General features: G+C 57.5%; 1 protein-coding gene across 2 annotated transcripts; it reads right to left on the bottom strand.

Moving 5' to 3' along the window:
- Window positions 1-6,089: 6,089 nt before the first annotated feature.
- On the bottom strand, window positions 6,090-18,400 carry LOC103605915 (protein very KIND-like). 2 transcript variants are annotated; one of them, XM_008590513.1, is made up of 13 exons: window positions 18,251-18,400; window positions 18,082-18,179; window positions 17,696-17,913; window positions 15,856-15,969; window positions 15,048-15,195; window positions 14,752-14,931; window positions 13,594-13,800; window positions 12,985-13,067; window positions 12,652-12,802; window positions 9,743-9,865; window positions 9,608-9,667; window positions 8,642-8,799; window positions 6,090-6,703 (listed from the first exon to the last, which is right to left on the bottom strand). In XM_008590513.1, exons 1-13 carry the CDS (start codon window positions 18,324-18,326, stop codon window positions 6,472-6,474), a joined length of 1,848 nt encoding a protein of 615 aa, XP_008588735.1. In that variant the 5' UTR covers window positions 18,327-18,400; the 3' UTR covers window positions 6,090-6,471. The 2 variants fall into 2 exon arrangements, with proteins under 2 accessions (XP_008588735.1, XP_008588736.1); XM_008590514.1 differs by having other exon boundaries at window positions 9,743-9,859.
- Window positions 18,401-20,121: the final 1,721 nt, after the last annotated feature.

The following is a 20,121-nucleotide window of genomic DNA, read 5'->3' as shown; positions in this document are numbered from 1 at the left end:
CGGCCCCGCCCGGCCAAGTTGAGCTCGGTCTGTTCCTGCGCGGTGGCGTCCTCGTCCCTCCCCGATGCGGAAGAATCTGCAGAACAGGAGCGGTTGTCTCAAAGTCGTTTAGTTGAGATACAACATACCAAGGTGACGCGCGGAAGGGGCGTTAGGCGCAATCGCTTTTACGCACGCGCTGCGTCCTTCAGTCCCCGCCCACGCCCGGCCGAGTCACGTGCTGTCAGGTCCCCTCCCGGGGCGGGGTGACGCGACCCCTCACCTCCCGCCCAGGGGCTCTCGCCCCTTCCTGCTCTCCCGCCTCTTCCCGGCCCCGCCCCTCCCCCGCCTTAGCACGTGCGCGTGGGGTGTGCCTAGTTCGTTCATCCAGGCGACGGTGCGGCCTTCACCGCGCAAGCAAGCAGCATAGGGGCTGGGTCTGACAAAGAGCGCTGACCAGCTGTCACTTAGTGTCATAAATCACACACTCCACCGAAAGGAACTTCTTTATTCTGATGAAGTATGTCTATGGTTAACGTTACAGACCATGTAAAGTACGGAGCGCTTCTCCCGGACATCAGCCTTTGCTCTTCAACACTCTCCTTGCTCAAGTCCCAGCCTGTGCAGTAAGACAAGAAAAAGAAATGAGATGTATAAAGACTGGAAGGGAGCAGTCACTAGTTCAGATGATGTGGTTGTACACATGGAAAGTACAGAATAATCCACAACGGCAGTGTTAGGGTTCAGTACACCTAGCAAGGTCACTGAATACGGCAATAGTGAAAAATAAATTGTATTTTTGTACACTAGCTACAGGAATTTAAAAAACACTTTATTACTAAATAATGTTAGGTTTGGTTCCTGTTTCCCCTAATATGAACATCTTAGATAACCATGGTACATTTGTCAAGGCTAAGACACTAACATTGGCACACTCCTGTTGACCAAACCACAGACTTTATTTCCTTTTTACCAGTTTTTCCACTAACGTCCCTTTCCTGCCCCAGGCTCCCGTCATGCACCATGCTGCATGTGGCTGCTGGTCTGTGGCAGTTTTTCACGTCCTTGACACTGTTGAGGAGGACTGGCCAGGTGTTTTGCGGTATATCCCTCAATTTGGGCTTACCTGGTGTTTTCCATGACTAGACTGGGGTCCCCCAGAGGGGAGGTGCTGGCTCAGAATGTGATGGTGATCCCTGTGCTTGGTTAGGGTTGTGTCTGCCAGGCTCTCCACCGTCCCGTCACTGAGTCCGTCCCCACTCGGGAGGGTGTTGAGCTCCACCTCCGGGAGGAGCAGGCTCTGTCTCCCCTTCCCCACGTGTTTCCTCACGCAGCACTTGCTCCTGTCAGTGTGGATTCGTGGATGTGTATTTTGTCCTTCATGTCGTAACGCAGTGCTATCCTTTTTTTGCTCAGATTATTCCAGCTTTGACCACTGGAGTGTTTCCCAGGTCTTTTCCTCTTTTTCTGTCCTAGTGATACGTCCCCCTCCCCCTCAAAGCACTTTCTTTTTGCCAGCCCCAGCCCTGGAATCAGCTGTTCAGCCATTTCTCAAAAAATCTGTGGTTCATTTTTTTGGAGAATAGTATGGGGAACCACTGTCTGGGTAGAGGGTGTGCCAGCTGTCACTATTTCTAGGCCAGTGGTTCTTGGGAGGGATGTTTGGCAATGTCTGAGCATTGCTGGTTGTCATACCTGGGGTTGGGCAGTGCTTCCGGCATCTGGGGGTGGTGACAGGCAATGCTGCTGAACAGCTTGCAGTGCACGGGGAATGACCGCCCCCCGGGGCAGTGGTGGGTGGCTGAGAAGCCCTGTGCTGAGGCCTTTTGGTGGAGGGTCTGGAGGTGTGTGTGTGTTCTAACTCCTGTGTGCACATATCTCTGTTTATTTCTGAGTCTGTGTCCTGTTAGGATGAATGCGTGTGTGCATGAGGTCTGAGATGCTCTCCCAGCACTTCCCGTCCCTTCTTGCCTTCACTGGCTTTTCTGAGCTTCTCTCTGGACAGTGGTGGCCTGGCTCTCTCATCTACAACCTCAGTGTGCGTGGGAAGCAGTGCCAGGATTGCGGACCTGAATCCCTGTGAGAGACAGATCTGCCCGACTTCTCAAAGATTTTCCAGACTGAAACCAAGGAAGCGCGCCAGGCTCCATGGGTTTTAACAAGCGCACAGAGTTGTGCATCTACGCTCCTGTACCGTAGAGAACGACCCCATAAACCATAAACGGAGAGAAGATGTGGCCTTTTCTAAAGAAGACACCCAGATGGCAAATGGGACGTGGAGAGATGCTCACCACCATTGTCATCAGGGAAGTACAGAGTAGAGCCACCCATCGGTCCGGGATGCCACCAGCACGGCCGGCAGATGCAGGCAGGGCGGGGAGGAGGGGCGCACATCGTCGCTGGCAGGAGTGCAAGGTGTCACAGCCACGTGGGGGATAGAATGGTGGTTTTTTATGAAACTAAATGTACTCTCACCGGATGACCCAGCAATCACGCCACTTGGTATTTACCCAAAGGAGCTGAAGACCTACGTCCACACAAGAACCTGCACATGGTTTACAGCAGCTTTATTCATAACTGCCAAAACCTGGAAGTGGCCAAGATGTCCTTTTGACGGGTGCTGGGCAAACACAACCTGGGGCATCCATGTGACCTTTGACCCCTGCAGCAACAGGGGTGAGTCTTAACTGCATTTTGCTCAGTGAAAGCACCAGATCCCAAGGTTACATCCCATATGATCCATTTGTAGGACATTCCAGAGAACGCAAAACTACAGGGACGGGCTGCCAGGGGCGGGGAGGAGGGGTGGGCTGCAGAGGGATGTTTTTGCTGATGGGGCAGCTGTGGTGCAGGCCACTGCTTCAGGATTGGGGGCAGGCAGGGTGGACGCCCACTTTCCTGAGCATCCCCTGGGAAACAGCACCAGGAATCCCTGTGTGAGCACATTGTGTAGAAGCTGACATAGGAGGGGACGGAGCGAGGCTGGAGTGATAGGGCGAGGTGCATCAGGAGGCTCCCTGCGTGCTCAGCTTTTAGTGTAGGCAGCGGCAGCGGGAGCAGCTTATGTCTTCTGAGCCTCTGGGCTGGCCGCCACAAGCCACTTCTGCAGATCGGCGGCCGAGTCTCAGAGAGGGGCACTGAGCAGCCTGACGTTGCACAGCCAGCATATTAGTGATCTCCCGGGTGTGGCAGGCCACTGCCTGGTGAGGGCCAGCCACTGCTTTGTTATGTGGTGATTCTGTGGTTCAGGAGCCTCGACGAGGACCTCGTCCGCTCCTCTGTGTCTCCTGTGACTGTGGACGAGGACCTTGTCCCCTCCTCTGTGTTTCTTGTGACTGGGGACGAGGACCTCTTCCGCTCCTCTGTGTCTCCTGTGACTGGGGACGAGGACCTTCTCCGCTCCTCTGTGTCTCCTGTGACTGGGGCAGGTGAGGGTGCCTCTGGCTGGCAATGCTGGGCTGGCTCTCCTGGGTGCTGTTTCTGGGGCTATGGCCTGGCTATTGTCAGGGTCTCTTATACCTTCTCTAAGTGGGCTGGGCTGGCTGGGACAGCTGGGTCTGATGGGGCGTCCCCCACTCTCCACAAAGCCCACCCGTGGTCACCTTGGGCTTGTTCTCGGTGTGCTGGTCTCAGGTAGTCCTCCTGTGTGGTAGTGGCGTCTCCTGGAGCAGTGGGGCTGGACTCTGTCAGCACAGGAGGGTGGCATGTGAGTGGGAACCTGGGAAGTGGGGCTTTCCTGGGGGGTCAAGGGGCCGTTGGCTGTCAGTGCTCCACAAGTCAACTCCGTGGGTCAGCAGAGCTAAGTTTAGTAAAGACCCACCGAGGCAAGGGAGACCCCACCGCATAGCTTCTCAGTAGGGGAAGTTGGGGAAGAGGACTAGGGTTTCAGTGATTTTGAGGTAGGTGAGGACCAAAACCACCCAAGCACACATGGCCTGGGCGCCACAGTACCTGCCCACATCGGCTCCTGCCCCGTGAGCGTGACTTGGCTGTTTCATTGTCTTCTGCATAACCTGACTCCCTCCTCCTGCACAGACAGATTGTTCATCACAGGAGCTTCCCGCAAGACCTGTCGGCTCTTCCACAGAAAGCACCAACAGTTTACACCCCAAAACTCTCGGAGTCCCTGGCCTTAAACCCCTCCCTTTGTAATATCCATTAGCCTAAACTGTGACATCAGGGTCCTTTCCCAGTGGCAGCCAAGCCCCTCATGAGCAGCCCCCCCACATCCCTCTCTGAGATGGGGCTGCAGCTCTGGCGAAGTCACTGCGGACCCAGGTCCATCTTGTGTGGGTGATGCCCAGGCTGCCAGGAGGGGAGTTGGCTGGTGAGCGCTGAGGCCACAGCCTCCTGGGATGGGTGGCCGGCAGTGTGGCCTTAATGACCCAGCTATTTCAGGCAGTTTGCAGTCTCCACCAGAAGCAAGTATTTCCTGCAACAGCAGGGTAGATTTGCTTGTCTCATGGGCCTGGGAGTTTTGGGGTTTCAGTTCTCCTGGTGGGCCTGAATTAGAAACACATCTCCAGACCTGGACCCTTTCTCCATGCCGTCGAGGGAGCGCTGGACCCGGCAGCTTAGTTTTCGGACCTGAGCTGCCTCGCACCTTGAGTCTTCAGAAGTGCCTGTAAAGTGGTCCTCTTCCGTGGGGACCTTCTTACCCTACAAAGCAGGCATCACCCCAGCCCACAGAAGGAGCCACAGACAAGCAGCTTGCTAGAAATGATTTTATTTAGAAACCACATGACATGAGGGCGCCATGCAAACACTCCTGCTGAAGCCAAAAGCTGGGTCCCACAAAATGAGTCGTTACAATCAAAATGTTGATTTGCGCTGGACGCTAACTTTGTTAGATACAAAATCTAAACATGTAGAATTGATCGGCAGAACAAAATCTTCATATAAAAGCCTAAAAAAAGAATCACATTAGCATGGCCAGGATGTGAGCTCTTCTTATGTTACATTTAAGCAGGGCCTGGGTGTCTCCTGTGAATTTATGTGGGGAAACACATGTTGACATTAAAAATTTGGCGTTTTCTCACAAGCAAGTTTTCCTAGAATTGCCACTAGCTCGTTGCTCTAAACAATCACTAATCCTAAAACACAAAAGAACAATCTTGGGTCTTGCGGTACCTGGGATGGCAGCCAGGGGTCCGGCCTCCTGTTCCAGGAGAGGCCAGTGTGGGGATCTGACCAGGAAGGCTCCCTAGACCTGCCGCAGCCATCCTGTTTCGAACCCTGCCCAGAGGGGCTTCCTCCAGTCACTGAGCAAACGCTCAACCCCACCTGTTTGGAGACCATCGACTTCAGGGAAGGGCTTGGTACCATTGAGGCAGCAAACTTCACGTCCTCATCTGTCTGACGAAGCCATGGGGTGCAGCAGGTGTGGGAGCTGGGGGCGCGGTGTGTGCATGCACGGCTGCTGGAGGCAGTGGGCAGTGGCCTGTGGGCCGCCGCTCAGGTAGGGCATCTGTCTGACGAAGCCATGGGGTGCAGCAGGTGTGGGAGCTGGGGGCGCGGTTTGTGCATGCACGGCTGCTGGAGGCAGTGGGCAGTGGCCTGTGGGCCGCCGCTCAGGTAGGGGGGCCCGCAGAGGTGACATCTGTTTGGAGCTGCTGCTAGTGGCCCATGCCCTTTCCTGGGAAGCAGAGCTTTGCTGGGCACAGCTGTCTCCCCAGCATCAGTCCTAAGCTGGGGGCGTGGGTACTAGGCACAGGGAGGAGAGAGGGTGTCCAGCCCAGGTGACCCCTCGCTCATGGCTGTGCCAGGCTCCTGGGGGATCTGGGCTGGGGAAGAGTAGGGAGGACTGGGCAGTGGAAAAGAGGGGGAGTTCTGGGTGGGGGTGGGTGGGTGTGTGTTGAACCCGGGCTGGGGCTCAGGTCATTGGAAACCTCAGGGGCTCCAATGGAAGTTTTGGAACTCTTGGGCCCGTGGTTGGAGTGTGGGCTCAAGAGGTCAGTTTTGGTCCTTTGCTGCTGAGCAGACATAGGGTGGACTCTATTGAATCAGGGGTGGTTGGGTGTTGGGTCTTTTTCGGGTGAGGGGATTACTGGAGAACTGGGAGAGGCCATTAGTCTATAAGAAGCATAGACAGGTATGAAACTCTGGGGAAGTCTATTTACTCCATTTTCATTTTCATTTTGAAATTTAATCTTTTAGTTCTAGCCGAAACATACAAATCTCCAACACTCTGTGCCCATCCTGGCTCTGTCTGTTGGGAAGAGAGGTCAGCTCCTGGCCTCTGGGCCTGGGTGTGAGCCCAGCTCTGCCTCTCCCTGTGGAGTGGCCTTGGGTGGGTCCCCCTGAACCTCCACCTACTAATCCCAAATTAGTGAAAACCCACGTTCCTCAGGGCTGGGTGCAGAGCAGCCTCACCAGTGTGTGCAACCCTGAGCAGCACGCAGGTGTCCGCGAGGCGAGGCCCCTTTCTGCCCCAGCCGCCTCCCCGCGGGCCTGATCCGTGTCGCAACTGCACACCCAGACCCTGGTCCTCGGTTACTGGAACGTGGCTTTCATTCTCCGTAATTTGTCCTGGATCTTCCGGGAGTGCTTCTCGCTGGAGATGTGGTGGAAGTTGGCCCTGTTGTCGGCCGCTAGGATGGAAATGTCGGCCCCGCTGAACCGAGCAATCCTCTGCTTGAGGTACGACTGGAGCTTGAGGTCGGGGCTGAGCGTGTAGGGATTCTCCTGGAAGGCGTGCACCTGGCTCACCACCTTGGCGATGTTCCTTTTGTGGGGGAAAGAAAAGGACATTAGTTTGCATAAGTCACAAGGAGCCACGTGCTGAAGCTCATGGATTCCTGGCGTGTTCTCAGGAATCGCGTGAACCAAACCTTTTCAAAGTACAAAACTGAAGGGTGGACGTTCTGCATTAGTCTCAAGGCCACCTCTTCTCACTGCTCAGGCCTGTCCATCTGTCCATCTGTCCATCCACCCACTGTCCAGTCCACAAATATTTATTGAAAACCTACTGTGTCCAGCTGTGGTTGGCACTAAGGATCCCAACACGAATAAACCCAGTGCCGCCCGTCAGGGCTCCCACTTCAGAAGAGGAGGAGGCGGNGTGTCCAGCTGTGGTTGGCACTAAGGATCCCAACACGAATAAACCCAGTGCCGCCCGTCAGGGCTCCCACTTCAGAAGAGGAGGAGGCGGCCACGGGGTCCCTGAGCTGCGCAGCCATGTGTGCAGGGGGAGAGTGGCCACGGCAGGAGCCCTTACAACGCCCGGGAGTCACAGACGTGGGAGCAAGGGCTTGTCCCCTGGAGGACTAGTCGTTAAGCAGTGACCAGCACACTGCTGGGTGTTTTCCTGGAAAACCGAGACTCAGAGCGGAAGGCCTCGATTCTGGCCGGGGGAGGCCTGCGCAGGCTCTGCACGTGGGTGGTCCCCACCCGATTTTGGATGAAGACACAGTATGTTCAGTACGAGTGACGTTTTTGCTAACTAAAGGACAAACGTGTATATATACGTACACACATATAAAAAAGAGTCAAGAAGAGTAAAAACTAAATCTTAGCCTGTGTTCTTTCTAGATTGTGGCATTACATTACGAGTTAAGGTTCCTTTTTGCTGACATGGGTTTTCTGATTTCTTATAATAAACACACATTTGTGGTGTGTCTTAAACATTACTTCTTATTAAGTCGGGGGCTTTTCAAAAATGGGACCTTGCATTTAGTAGGTTGGGAGCCAGGTCCTCTGGGCCTTGTCCACCAGCGGGCTGTCTGCCCCGACCCTGGGGGTGTGTAGCTGGGTTGTCGCCTGACCAAGCTCCACCTGACCGCCAGTGTGGATGATGGAGGGAGAGGAGAGAAGAGATGGGAGGGTGGGAAGTGGTGGGGTTTGGGCGAAGGTGAGCCCAGCCTGCAGGCCTGGAGAGTGTCTGGGCTGTGGGCACCTGGAGGCACCTCGAACACAGGCCTGAGCCTGCGAGGAAGGGACGGCCTAGTGTGCCAAGGCAGAAACGAGACAGAAACGAGAGACATGGTTCTCTGTGGACTGGAGTGGGCAGCCCTGGTGGGTCACGGTGGTGGATTTTATAACCAGCCCCTAGTCTCTGCCTTCCAGGGGGTGCGTGGGGTGCCTGGGTCACCTGGGTCCCTGGAGGTGGTGCTGGGCAGGTGAACGGTGGGACCACAGGAACAGGCCGAGGACTGACCGTGGGTCCTAGATGGACGGCTCTAGGGAGAGGAAGCAGGTGTGGCAGGGAGAGCAGGGACCATGTGGCACCTGGAGGCAGAAGGGACAGGTCCCATTCTGGGTGGCCTCTGGGCTGCAGACACCCGTGGAGGTGGTGTCATAGGTGTGCCTGGGTGGCCCAAGGAGTAGCAGGTGTGGCAGGGAGAGCAGGGACCATGTGGCACCTGGAGGCAGAAGGGACAGGTCACATTCTGGGTGGCCTCTGGGCTGCAGACACCCGTGGAGGTGGTGTCATAGGTGTGCCTGGGTCTCAAACAGGATTGTCACCAGGGAGCTTTTTGGGATCATGGATACCAGGGGTGCAGGAAATGCTTGGACTAAATTTGCAGGTGGCTGGAGGTCACCCGGGGTAGAGGGAGCATGAAGGTCCTAGGGCCGGTGAAGGCTGAGTGATGGGCAGGTGACACTCGTCACCTGAGCCCGTTGCACCTGAGGGCCTGTGGTCATGCTGAAGCCCCCTCCTCACCTGAGCTTGCTCCACCTGTGGGCCCCATTGGTCATGGTGAAGCCCCCCGTCTCCAGCTGTTGGATGTGCATGGCCAGGAGCCGGGCTGAGGGCAGGGTGGGTTGGGCTCGGAAGCGGCGTCCTTCCATCAGACACAGGCTGTCACTCTTCAGGAAGACCTGGAACGGGCAGAGGAGAGACAGGAGTGGTCAGTGCAGGAGGCTCAGACGGGCCGGCTCAGCCTGCTAACCCCAGCTGGAGCCTGTCTTCCAGATTCAAGGCCTCCACAGCACTTCCAATCCAAAATGTACTTGGATTATTGGACTGTGGGTCAAAAGTCAGAATTTTAAGCTTGTTGGCACAACGTGACCACCGACGCTTTTTCCTCATGCTCCTGAAATGGCAAATCCCTTTCCTTATTCTCTGCTGGGCTCCAGGGCAGAGTTGGGTGACTCAACCTCCCCAAGCGACACCTGGGCTGGCCAGCTGCTGCCTTGGGTCTGTGTCCAGTGAGGACCCACACCTGCCCTCCCGCCAGGGAGAGCTGTGGCTAGGGCATGTGGCTGGGCCAGGCCGTGGCTGCTCTGGGGCATCTGCCACTGGCTGTGATGGCAGCAAGTTCCTGCACCCTCATCCTGGGGAATGCCCAGTCACTTTGAGCAGCGTCTCCTCATTTATCTCATATGGCCACCGCTGCACTCCTGGAGGAGGCCCCAGCTGCAGACCTCAGTCCTGTACTCTGGGCACTATGACCTGTGCCAAGAAGTCACAGCAGCCAGGTCACGTGACCAGCAGGCCAGCTGGGGTCCCACAGCGAGGCTACACCGGCCAGGCTGCACCATGCACAGCTGCACGAGCACCATGTCTGGGGGGGCCACAATGCAGGCCCAGCTGCCTGAGCACCCCCGAGGTGTGCCGAGCAAGTCCTCAAGGAGAAGCGCCAGGTGGACGCAGCTGCCGGGAGAAGCTCGCAGGAAGTGCTGGTACCTCCACGGCCTTCAGTTCCTCCATGACCTCTGCTATCTTTGCAGGTAGAATTCTCCAGGCCTAGAGAGAAGCACAGGTGAGACCCCTGCAGCCATGTGGCCTACACCCCCACCTGCATCCCAGAGGTGGACGCACCGGGGACTGCCGCACGGCCAGGTGCTCCAGCCCGCCCAGGATCTGCATGGCCGTCGCAAAGTTCCTCTGCTCATAGCAAGACTTTGCAATCAGCAGAAATTTGGACAGCAAGTTCACCTGCAACTGAAACAAGAAAAGCACAGATTTGGTGTCCTCTGGTTTAAGAGGAATAGAGAACTTGGAGAAAGTTAAAATAACCCATCTGCAAGGCTCGGAACAGCATGTGCCACATCGTCTGTGCCAGAAGGAGGTGGGTGGGTGGACACAAGGCTCTGGGACATGGCGGGGAGGGGTCCTGGGGTGGCAGAATGGGATGGGCATTGCTTGCAACAAAACAGAAAGGTGATGCCCACAAGTGGAGAGATTTGAAAGGAAGTCCAGCCTCACTTCTCAAATGCAGCATCACACCAGGACAGACCTCCCAGGCTCCCAACAGCACGAGGACTGGGACGGGTGGGAGGGACACAGCTTCAGGACCTAGCAACGTGCCCTACCGAGGAAGACAGGAAGACAGGAAGATGGAACCGACGTGCCCAGAAGCAGATAGGGGCAGTCCAGGATGTGGTCCCTGAATCCCACTGCTTCATCCCTAGCTCCTTGGTTGGCAGTGTTGAATTTGCTGGATTTACGAGGAATGTCCCCTGGGTGGCATGTGCCGCATCCAACGGGATTCTCACACCTTTTCAGAGCAGTACCAAGGAGCTGTGTTCAAGGACCTTCTTCCAGAGATTTCTGGAAGATTCTGGAGAATTCAGGAGAGGCCCCTCATTTCAGAGCTGCCTCCCTGAGGACCGTCACCACGCCAGGGCCATTCTTCAGGTGGGAGCATTGGCCATGTGTCCCTGGGCTCAGGCCTGTCTGTGTTGTCCAGTGCAGTTGAGGTCACTCGGCTGTGGCCTCCCAGCCGTCCGGCCCCAGTGCTCTGAGGACCTTGGGAAACGTTTCCCGCCCTTGCTTTCTAAGTTGACCTCGCAGTATTTTCTTCATAGGCTTGCACAGCTGTAAAGTCTGTAATTTCTAGCACTTTCAGCAAAAACTGTTCCATCACTTTTTTTGTTTTTATTGTGTTTTTTAATTGTAAAAACGCATAATATAAAATTTAGTCTTGTAACCACTTTTAAGTGGCGTTAACGACATCCATATTGTCGTATAACCAAGCTCTAGAATTTTCTCATCTTGCAAAACTGAAACTCTGTCCCCATTAACTGCGCACCCCCCACCCTGACAGCCCCATCGCACTTTCTGCCTCTGTGACACCGATGACTCCAGGGACCCGTGCATGTGGAATCATACAGCATTTGCGCTTTTGGGTCTGGCTCATTTCGCTCATCCAAACGTCTTCCAGGGGCATCCGTGTTTAGCGTGTCAGAACGTCCTTCCTTCTTAAGGCCGAGTCACGTCTCAAGGTCTGTATACACTGTGTTTTATCTGTGCCCCTCCACGGATGTGGGCCTCTCCCTCTTGACTGTTGTGTTCCATCACTTTAAACATATCTGATGAAATCCAAATCCTGTTTTGCTTCCACACTCACCATTATCCATCTTTGCAGGCAGCTGCCCTAGGAGGAGGTGAGCCCACCTGCAGGCTAAGGCCGTGTTGCCACGGGGGAAGGGACTGCACTACACGGAAGGAGCCTGGGGACCCCCGGCCCAGGGAGGCCGAGCCATGCAGACCTCAGGTGTGAGGAAATCAGAGCCCTCTGTAACAGGGAGTTTGCTGGGTGGAGGTGCAGACCCCAGGGTTAGGGGGACTCGGTCCTCCCGAGAAACTGTGGGCCCTCTGGCCTGTCCTCCAGGGCGGGTGGGCACCTGTAGGGAGGTGCTGGCCAGGGGCTGGTGACCCGCCTTGGGCTGCCTGGTTCCCTGCCTGGGAGCAGGAAGGGCAGGTCAGGCTGATGCCCCCAGGCCAGCCCAAGGCCCAGACCTAGAAGGGCTGGGACCCACACTGCACCATCTTCTGGGGAGGGAGCAGGACCCTGACAGTCGCTGCCTTCAAGGAGCTCGAGGCAGGGGGACGGCGGGAGCCACACAGCCCAACCCTGGGAAGGCTCAGGCACTGCGGTGATGGGGTGACAGGAGGCCTGGGGGGTGTGGCCTGGCTGAGCCCTGTGTGGGTGACAGTGAGCAGGTGACTGTATGTGCACACATGTGCAGGTGACTGTGGGGGGATAGTGTGTGCATGGCTGTATGTGTCTCTGTGTGTGTGTGTCTGGATGTGTGATTGTGGATGACTGTGTGTGACCATGTATGACTGTGTGTGACTCTGCGTGTGTGTGTATGATTGTGTGTGACTGCATGTGTGTGTCTGGGTGTGTGTGTGACTGTGTGTGCATGTGTGTCTGGGTGTGACTGTGTGTATGACTGTATATGACTGTGTGTGACTCTGCGTGTGTGTCTCTGTACGTGTGTGTGTATGACTGTGTGACTGCGTGTGTGTGTTTGGGTGTGTGTGACTCTGTGCATGTGTCTGGGTGTGTGTGACTGTATGTGATTGTGTGTGCGTCTTGGTGCATGACTGTGTGACTGTGTGTGTGTGTCCTTGTGTGCATGAACACAAACTTGTGTGGGGGTTCCGTGGAGTGGGGAGGCCTGTCCTGGTCCTCCAGGTGGCTCCCAGTGGCCCATAGCTGAGGAGCGTCCCCAGCAGAGGGTGGAGCAGGTGTCAGGCTGGAGATGTGACAGTCATACCCGCAGGGAGCTGCTGGTGTGGCTGACGACCAGCTGTGTCCACAGCGCAGTGAACGCTGTGGCTCTGCTTCTCCCCTGTGCTGTGGGCTGGGTGTGGCTCCTTGGGACACGTGGGTCCCAGCACCTGGAGAAAGTATCAACTCTGGTCCCATGGGAGTCACTGCCCAGCCCAAGCAGTGGACCCCATACCCGCTCTGATGGCAGAGCCTCGGAGGTGCCCACCTTGGAGGTGTGGCTGGTGACAATTTCGGCAGCTACCCAGGTGCTGACGTCATCTGCATTTCTTAGAAGCTGTAACAGGTACTTATCTTGGACGTAATTGGGCAGAAATAAGCTGCAGGTTTTGGCTGACAGAGACTCGGCAGAGCTGGCTCTGGAAGAAACCGCGATGCGGGTCACTCGGATGCAATGGTGTCCCTGCCCGGCCCTGGGGCTGCAGGGGCTCAGGCTGGAGTGTGTGGGAGCCAACAGCATCTCTGAGACCTTAGAGGAGGCCCCTGAGACCTCCCACCGACCCTCCAAACCCAGCCCAGGTGGCCCGTGGTGGACACACACTTGGGGATGGCGGTGCTTTTGTCCACCACACCCAGGGCCCGCGAGTTCAGGAAGTGGACGGGGTGGCACTTCTGAAACAGCTCCTGCAGAGACATGAAGCAGATGTTCAGGCACTGCCCCAGGGGCCTCTGGGGCAAGGCAGTGTCCTGGGGGGGCTGGGGCTTTTGGAGGCTGTCTCTGCAATTCCTGGTCTGGCACCCACCCTATGGACCACGGTGCTCAGCTGCAGGGTTCCCCCTGTTGTCCCCCAGGACCTGAGGCACCCGGCCAGTCCTGATGACAACAGGGGGTTGCAGGTCACCATCACTGCTATCACGTGCTGCCGTGTGACATGAGGTCCCAGGGGAGGGGGACCCGGGAAGGGGCTGCCTGGGGGCTGGGTGCAGAGGGAGGAGTCGGGAAGGCACCCCACAGGGCAGGGGCACAAGGAGCTCCAGAGGGAGGGGCCCAGCGCCCAGGGCAGCCCACAGGCCCCCTAGCACACGTGAGGTGGGAGTGCTGGGGCCGAGTGGGCAGCGGGCCAGTGTGCCTTGTGCTGGCTTAGCCAGAGCCCAAGCCCCTCCTGGGGCCTCCCCCAGACCCATGCACCTGGCGGTGGACCCCACTCGCCTGCTGCAACAGTGTCAGCTGGCTGAAGAGCTGGTGGGTGCTGTACTCGGTCAGGAAGTAGGGCCCCTTCTCACTGGCCTTGGCATAGGGGCCATAGAAGTCCTCAAAGAAGCAGGGCTTGGGCAGGGCAGACGCGATGGTGTACTGGCGCTCCTTCTGGTGTGGCAGCACCAGCCCGTTGCCCCGGGGCAGCCTCCATGGGAAGCTCTGCAGGGTAGGACAGGTCACACTGAGGGGCGCGACCGGTCATCCCATCCAGAGCAGGGCCGTGGGGGCAGCTGAGGACCCTTCAGACTGGCTCCTCTAAGCCAGAGAGCAAATCCCTCCTGCCCATGGCTGTTTTGGCATGAGTACACCTGTCCTGATCATTTCAGTGGTTCCCCTATGAAATAACCGCTGAAGTCTGGGGCTGTCCCATGTGTTAATGGAAACGCCATAAATTTCCCCACAGTGGTTTCATCCTTCTGGTCTCCAGCCTGAGGGTCAAGTGAGTCACAGCAGGACCCTCCTCATCTGAGGACCTGGTCAGCCCCTCAGCTGTCCTTACCCACAGTGGGTAGGCCAGGCAGTTAGTGCCAGCCCAGCAGGGTTGGTGCCTGGGAGTGGGGACATGAGAGCTCATGTGTGCGTGTATACATTTGGGTGCATGTGCACGTGAGTGCATGTCTATGTGCAGTGCATGTGCTACATGTGTACAGATGTGCACACGCACGCATATGTGCATGCACACATGCGTGTGTACACGCACACACATGTATATGCGCACATGGGCATGTGTGTACGTGTGTGAAGTGCATGCACCGTGCATATATGTGCACACATGTATATGTGTGCACGGGGCATGTGTATGTGCAGTGCATGCAGCGTGCACATATGTGCATGCACACATTTATATGTGCACACATAGGCATGCGTATGTGTGCATGAGTTCTGTGCATGCACGTGTGAATATGTGTGCAGATGTGCATATGCATGCAAATGTATGTGTGCGTGTACACGCAGACATGTATATGTGCATGCATGAACACACGTGTGTATGTGTGTGTGTGCACACAGCACACATATGTGTACGTGTGCATGTGCTCATGTCCTTGAGGCTGGGCTCAGGGAGGTGCACCTGCCTGTCCAGGGAGGTCCTCCACTGGAAAAGGACCTCACCTTCCGGGAGATGCCGTCCTCCGAGAACCTTTTACAGAGGGTGTTGAAGGGCCTGGTGTCCTCCTCGGCCTCCTTCATGTCCTCCAGGTCTGCACCTCTAGGGGTGCCCTCAGCCCGCCGGGCCATGCCCACCTCCAGGAGACCCAGCAGGTGCTCGGCAGAGCCGTCCAGGGGCAGGATCTAGGCAGAAGCACAGTGGGTCACTGCCACCTCCAGAAGCGGGAGGCAGATGAGGGCAGTGTCTCCCACTGTGGGAGCCCCAAGTGTTGGCCGGTGCTGGCTTGGTGCAGGGTCACCTTGGAGGAGATGAAATCCTCGAGCTGCCCCAGCAGCCCCGTGTTCCTCGTGAAGTCGACGGTGTAGCAGTCTTCCACCCAGGCCTGCAGGATGCAGAGGCTCCTCTTGTAGATCTTGGTGAAGGTTGACGTGGGGTCCTGGTGGGCCCTGGAGGTGGATGGGAGCAGGTCTGAGCTGCCTGGGACATGAAAGAGAAAAGGGCAGAGGCCGGGGGCAGTGTGTGGGCTCTCCCAAGGGGCAGGGTGGGGGCCAGGCTCCACAAGGTGAGGAGGAAGGTGGAATGGGTGGGGTCTCTGGTGGCTCCCTTCCCTCAAGGTGGGAGGTGACCTGCTGATGGCCAGAGGCTGCCTGGGGTGCCTCAGCCTGAGTGAGGGGCAAGCTCTGCTGGGTAATGATAGGCCAGCTTCGAGAAGAGGCCAGGTACCTGCTGCCAGCCCACCATGCCTCCCTGCTGACCCCAGCCTCTCAGCCATGCGTGCCCTCCAGAGGGAGGCCAAGAGCCAGCAGGACCCTCCCCTGTCGGCTGCCCTCTCCCGCTGGGGGGCTCAGCTCTCACCTGTCTTGCCACCTGTACTGCACCACTGTCTGCTTTCCTCCCACGTCGGTAGGTAGGGGTCCTGCCCGCACCCCCCACAACTGGTCACCTCCCAGGGCACAGGGACGCCTGGCCTCCGTCCCCTCCTGCCCACTCCTCTCTGCATCCCCCTGAGGCGTGGCTCCACCTGTCTAGTCAGGCTACCCTGCGCCTCCTCCCTGGTAGGGTCACCAGGGGCCACCTCGCTGTTGCAGCCCAGGCGGTGGCCATACCTGGCCAGGGCACCGCGGATGCGGTCGAGCAGGAAGCGCAGGAAGTCGTGCGGGGTGCAGAAGTAGCGGAAGGTGTACAGGAACTGCTGCACGTAGCCCTCCAGGAAGGCGTCGCTGTGGGTGGGCCAGGGAGCCTGGTGACCTGGGACTGCAAGCACCGGGGACGCCCCCGCCTCCCGCACACACACCCGGCCCCGTGGAGACCCCATGTCAGAGCAGGGGCTGCGCCAGGCGACCCTGGCAGGCAGGCAAGCGACCTGCCACCTCTTGAGCGTCCCCACCCTCAGGGCTGCCCCAGGAGGCTTCGTGTCGGGGACACCCGTGGGTCTCCACGTTGGCCTGTGACATCTGGGAGCCCGATGACTGATGGTCAGAAAGATGAGGTCCTCGGGACATGTCTGACTGTGACTGTGTGTGTCTATGTGTGTGCATGAGTGTGTCTGTGTGTGTGACTATGCATGTGTGACTGTCTGTGTGTGCATGAGTGTGTCTGTGTGACTGCGTGTGTGACTATGTCTGTGTGCAAGTCTCTGAGTATGACTATGCATGTGGACTGTGTGTGTCTGTGTGTGCATGAGCGTGTCTGTGTGTGACCATGCGTGTCTGTGGGTGACTGTGTGCATGAGTGTGTCTGTGCGTGTGTGACTGTGTGCAAGTCTGAGTATGACTATGCATGTGTGACTTTGTGCGTCTATGTGTGTGCATGAGTGTGTCTGTGTGACTGCGTGTGTGACTATGTCTGTGTGCAAGTCTCTGAGTATGACTATGCATGTGGACTGTGTGTGTCTGTGTGTGCATGAGCGTGTCTGTGTGTGACCATGCGTGTCTGTGGGTGACTGTGTGTTGGGAGAACGGGGTTGGTGGGGAAGGGGCCGCCGTGGTGGGACCTCCCTACTCCCCTCTGGCTGCCAGGAACCTTCACCCCTTAGCCGTCCTCTTTGGCGTCCCCTGCTGATCAGGTCTGGGGTTGCCACAGCCTCTGGCTCAGAGAGGGCCCCGGAGCTCTGAAGTTGTGTCATGAGAGTCCTCAAAAGCCAGGATGGGAGGGAGACCCACCATTGACTGGGAAGGTGGTCTCCCTGGCCCAATGCCTGGGACAGGGTCAGGCCATCAGGACAAGAGAGCCTGCTGGGAGCTGCTGGTGCCTGAGAAGGAGGTGAGAGCAAGGGGCCACTCAGGGCAGAGTGGGCAGAAGGGCAGAGGGTGCTGGTGGGCAGCTCGGGGGTCCGCTCCCCCAGCCCAGCTGATGGCCCTGTGTAGAGGTGAGAGGATTCGACAGCTCTTCCCTGCTGCAGGGCAAGTGTGCGCACCTCGGTGTCTGATGAACAAAACTACACACGCAGGAGCTGGCAGCTGCCTAACCTCGCTGTGTCCCTGGGGGGCCAGATGGTTAATTGTGGAGCGTTTGACCTAGTGAATTGGCTGGAATCCAGGCTGTGTCTCTGAGGCTCCTGTGTGTGTTTAATTTTGGAAGCTACTGGCGTGTTAATTGTGCAGGGCCGCATTCCCCAGGGCTCCTGCAGGTGCCCGCTGGGCACACCCTGAAGTCCAAACACCCTCAGCCACCGGGGGAGTCTGCGTAGCCTGTGCCTCTGAGGACACCGTGGCAGCGCCTCAGCAAGCAGCAGGTGGCAGCAAACACAGTCGACTTATAACTCTGACGAGACATTTTCCTGAGTTAGTAAAAGGTGCAAACCTGTCCTACACGAGGGAATGGGGACTTTCCCCTCTGTTCAGCTCCGGGGGCCTATTTTTTTTCTGGAATAGGCTTTTTTCCCCTTTTGCTCACAGAAGGCCGGTGGGCGGGGTTGGAGGGGAACAGGGCCCCTGGGCAGCGCACCTGGAATACAGGTAGGCCATGAGCCCCAGCGGCGTGCCGGCCTGCAGGATACGGGCCTTCTGCCGGCCGCTGCACGGGTGCTTGTTGACGTTGTAGAATATCAGGGAGGAGGACTCGTCCAGGGGGCTGAAGTCCAGCGTGTCGCAGTGGGCTGCCGTGATGTTCACGATCACCGGCAGGGCGCAGGGCTCCAGGCCCCAGCGCTCCGCATACATGACCTGGAGGGGGGCACCTGGTCACCCTGCCTCTGACGCCAGGGGTGGCGGGGCTTTCCAGCATCGTGGGCCCCTCGACTCAGGGCTGGTTCCTGTGACCGCACAGAGACCGACTGACCGGCAGCAGGAACCCAACTGGGGCGAGCGCCTTGCTGAGGAGGGGCCACTTGCCTGCAGATACTTCTTGACCAGGCCGAGGAACCGCACCTTGGACTTCATCTCCTCCAGCTGCCCTCTCAGCTTGGACAGCATGGTCTTCACCTCGGAGCCTGCGGGGCAGCGCGGTGTCGGCACGCTGGCCCCCGAGCCCACCAGCGCCTCTGCCGTCCTCCTGCCTTACCTTTATTCCGCTTTTCCTTCTGCAAGAGCTTCTGGTAGAACTTGAGAGTCTTCCGGTAGTTTCTCTTCTCCATCATGAGCTGCTGCTCCAGCTCCTGGCGAGCAAACAGAGCGTGTGAGCTGGGACAGCCGCGGCCCGGGCAGACCCTGAACATGGTTCACACGCCTGCAGAGTCCACGCAGAACCAGGACACCGAGAACATGCGAGCGCCGGGAGATCCAGGGAAAACGACTGAGCAGCACCTGCAGAACATCCGTGCGCCTCCATGGGGACGGGAGGCCTGCTGGGGTGTCCCAAGGAGGAGAAAGGACAGGGGCAAAGATTGGTGGTGAACAGCTGGTAAGTCAGGACTTGGAAGGGAGTGAACTCCACAGGCCTACTTTTAGAAAGTGAGGCCCTGGGAGGAATACTGCCCTTTATCACCGTCCCCCAAGGACGCCCAGCCCCAGCAGTCCCCATGCGTGGTCAGCGAAGGGGTGGATGTGGTGTTCAGGTGCTCTGGTCTGTCCCCACCCCTGGGTCATGGCCCCGCCCCTTGGCACCTGACTCCACCTCCTGAGCCCTTGTGCCACTTTCTGGCCTGACACTGCCTCCTGGGGTCTGGCCCCGCCTCCTGGGGGTCTGGCCCCCTCACTCAGAGTCAGGCCCTCACAGGGGTGGCTCAGGGTACAGTGTGTCTACAGCGGGGAGGGCTGTGCGTCCACCAGTTCCCTGCACCTTGGCCCTCATGGGAACAGGATGCCGATCAGAGTTCTCATTGGGCCCCCTGCCCCAGTGTGCGACCCGGCACCTCTGGGACCTGTCAGCCCAGCTTGTGCCAACTTCAGGTCGCTGCTCTGCTTGACGGCATCAGACGGGGCCGAGCTCTTCCCGGGACTAGATGCTTGAGGAGGATCTGTTTGCGCGTTTGGGAAGAGGACGCCTCCTGTGCCCATCAGGGCTCCCCTCCAGAGGTACAGTCTCCCCTCTGTCCCATGGGGCAGGCAGGCTTCTGGCTTGCACAGAGGCAGAGGCCAGGAGGAGGGCGGCCCCGAGGACAGGGCCTGCTAGGGGCAGTGACTTCAGAATGANTGTGACTGTGTGCAAGTCTCTGAGTATGATTATGCATGTGTGACTGGGTGACTGTGTCTGTATGCATGAGTGTGTGTGTGTGATTGTGTGCAAGTCTCTGTGTGTGACTATGCTTGTGTGACTGTGTGTACATGAGTGTGTCTGTGACAATGTGTGTGACTGTGGGTGTGTGACTGTGTCTGTGTGCAAGTCTCTGTGTATATGACTATTCATGTGTGACTGTGTGTGTGACTGTGGATGACTATGGATGACTGGGTGTGTGTGTGTGTGGGGGGTCTTGGCAAGGTGGCTCCCAAGTGGGAGGAAGTTTTAGGTAGGGCACATCATGTCCCCCTGGGTCCTCTAGCAGCCTCTTGCTGGTGGCCACAGCCTCTTGCCCCAGCTGCCCTGCACGGATGATGCCCACAAGCTCTGCAGAGCTGGGAAAGCCCCCCGTGGGTGCCGTTCCCTCAATGGAAGTGCTGTGCTCATGCACACACTGTACCCGCCACACCCTGACACACACCATATATACGCATACACCATACACACCTGCATACATGTACACACCACACAATACCCCAACACAGCACACATATGTACATATCACACATGCATACCACGCACAGTCATACACATCACACACGCACTTGTACGTACACACCACATGAATCATCATACATTGTAATAAGACAATACCCCAACACATCACACATGTGCACATCACATGTGTACCGCACACAGTTGTATATAACAAGCACACACACGTTTCCTGTAACAGTACAGAGACCCTGTGGTGGGCGTGTGGCTGCACCTGTTTT

Source organism: Galeopterus variegatus, unplaced genomic scaffold (genome assembly GCF_000696425.1).
Source record: "Galeopterus variegatus unplaced genomic scaffold, G_variegatus-3.0.2 Scaffold6178, whole genome shotgun sequence".
NCBI lineage: Eukaryota > Metazoa > Chordata > Mammalia > Dermoptera > Cynocephalidae > Galeopterus > Galeopterus variegatus.
Note: the sequence above shows the minus strand (reverse complement) of the source record. Positions and strands in the feature narration are given on the sequence as shown.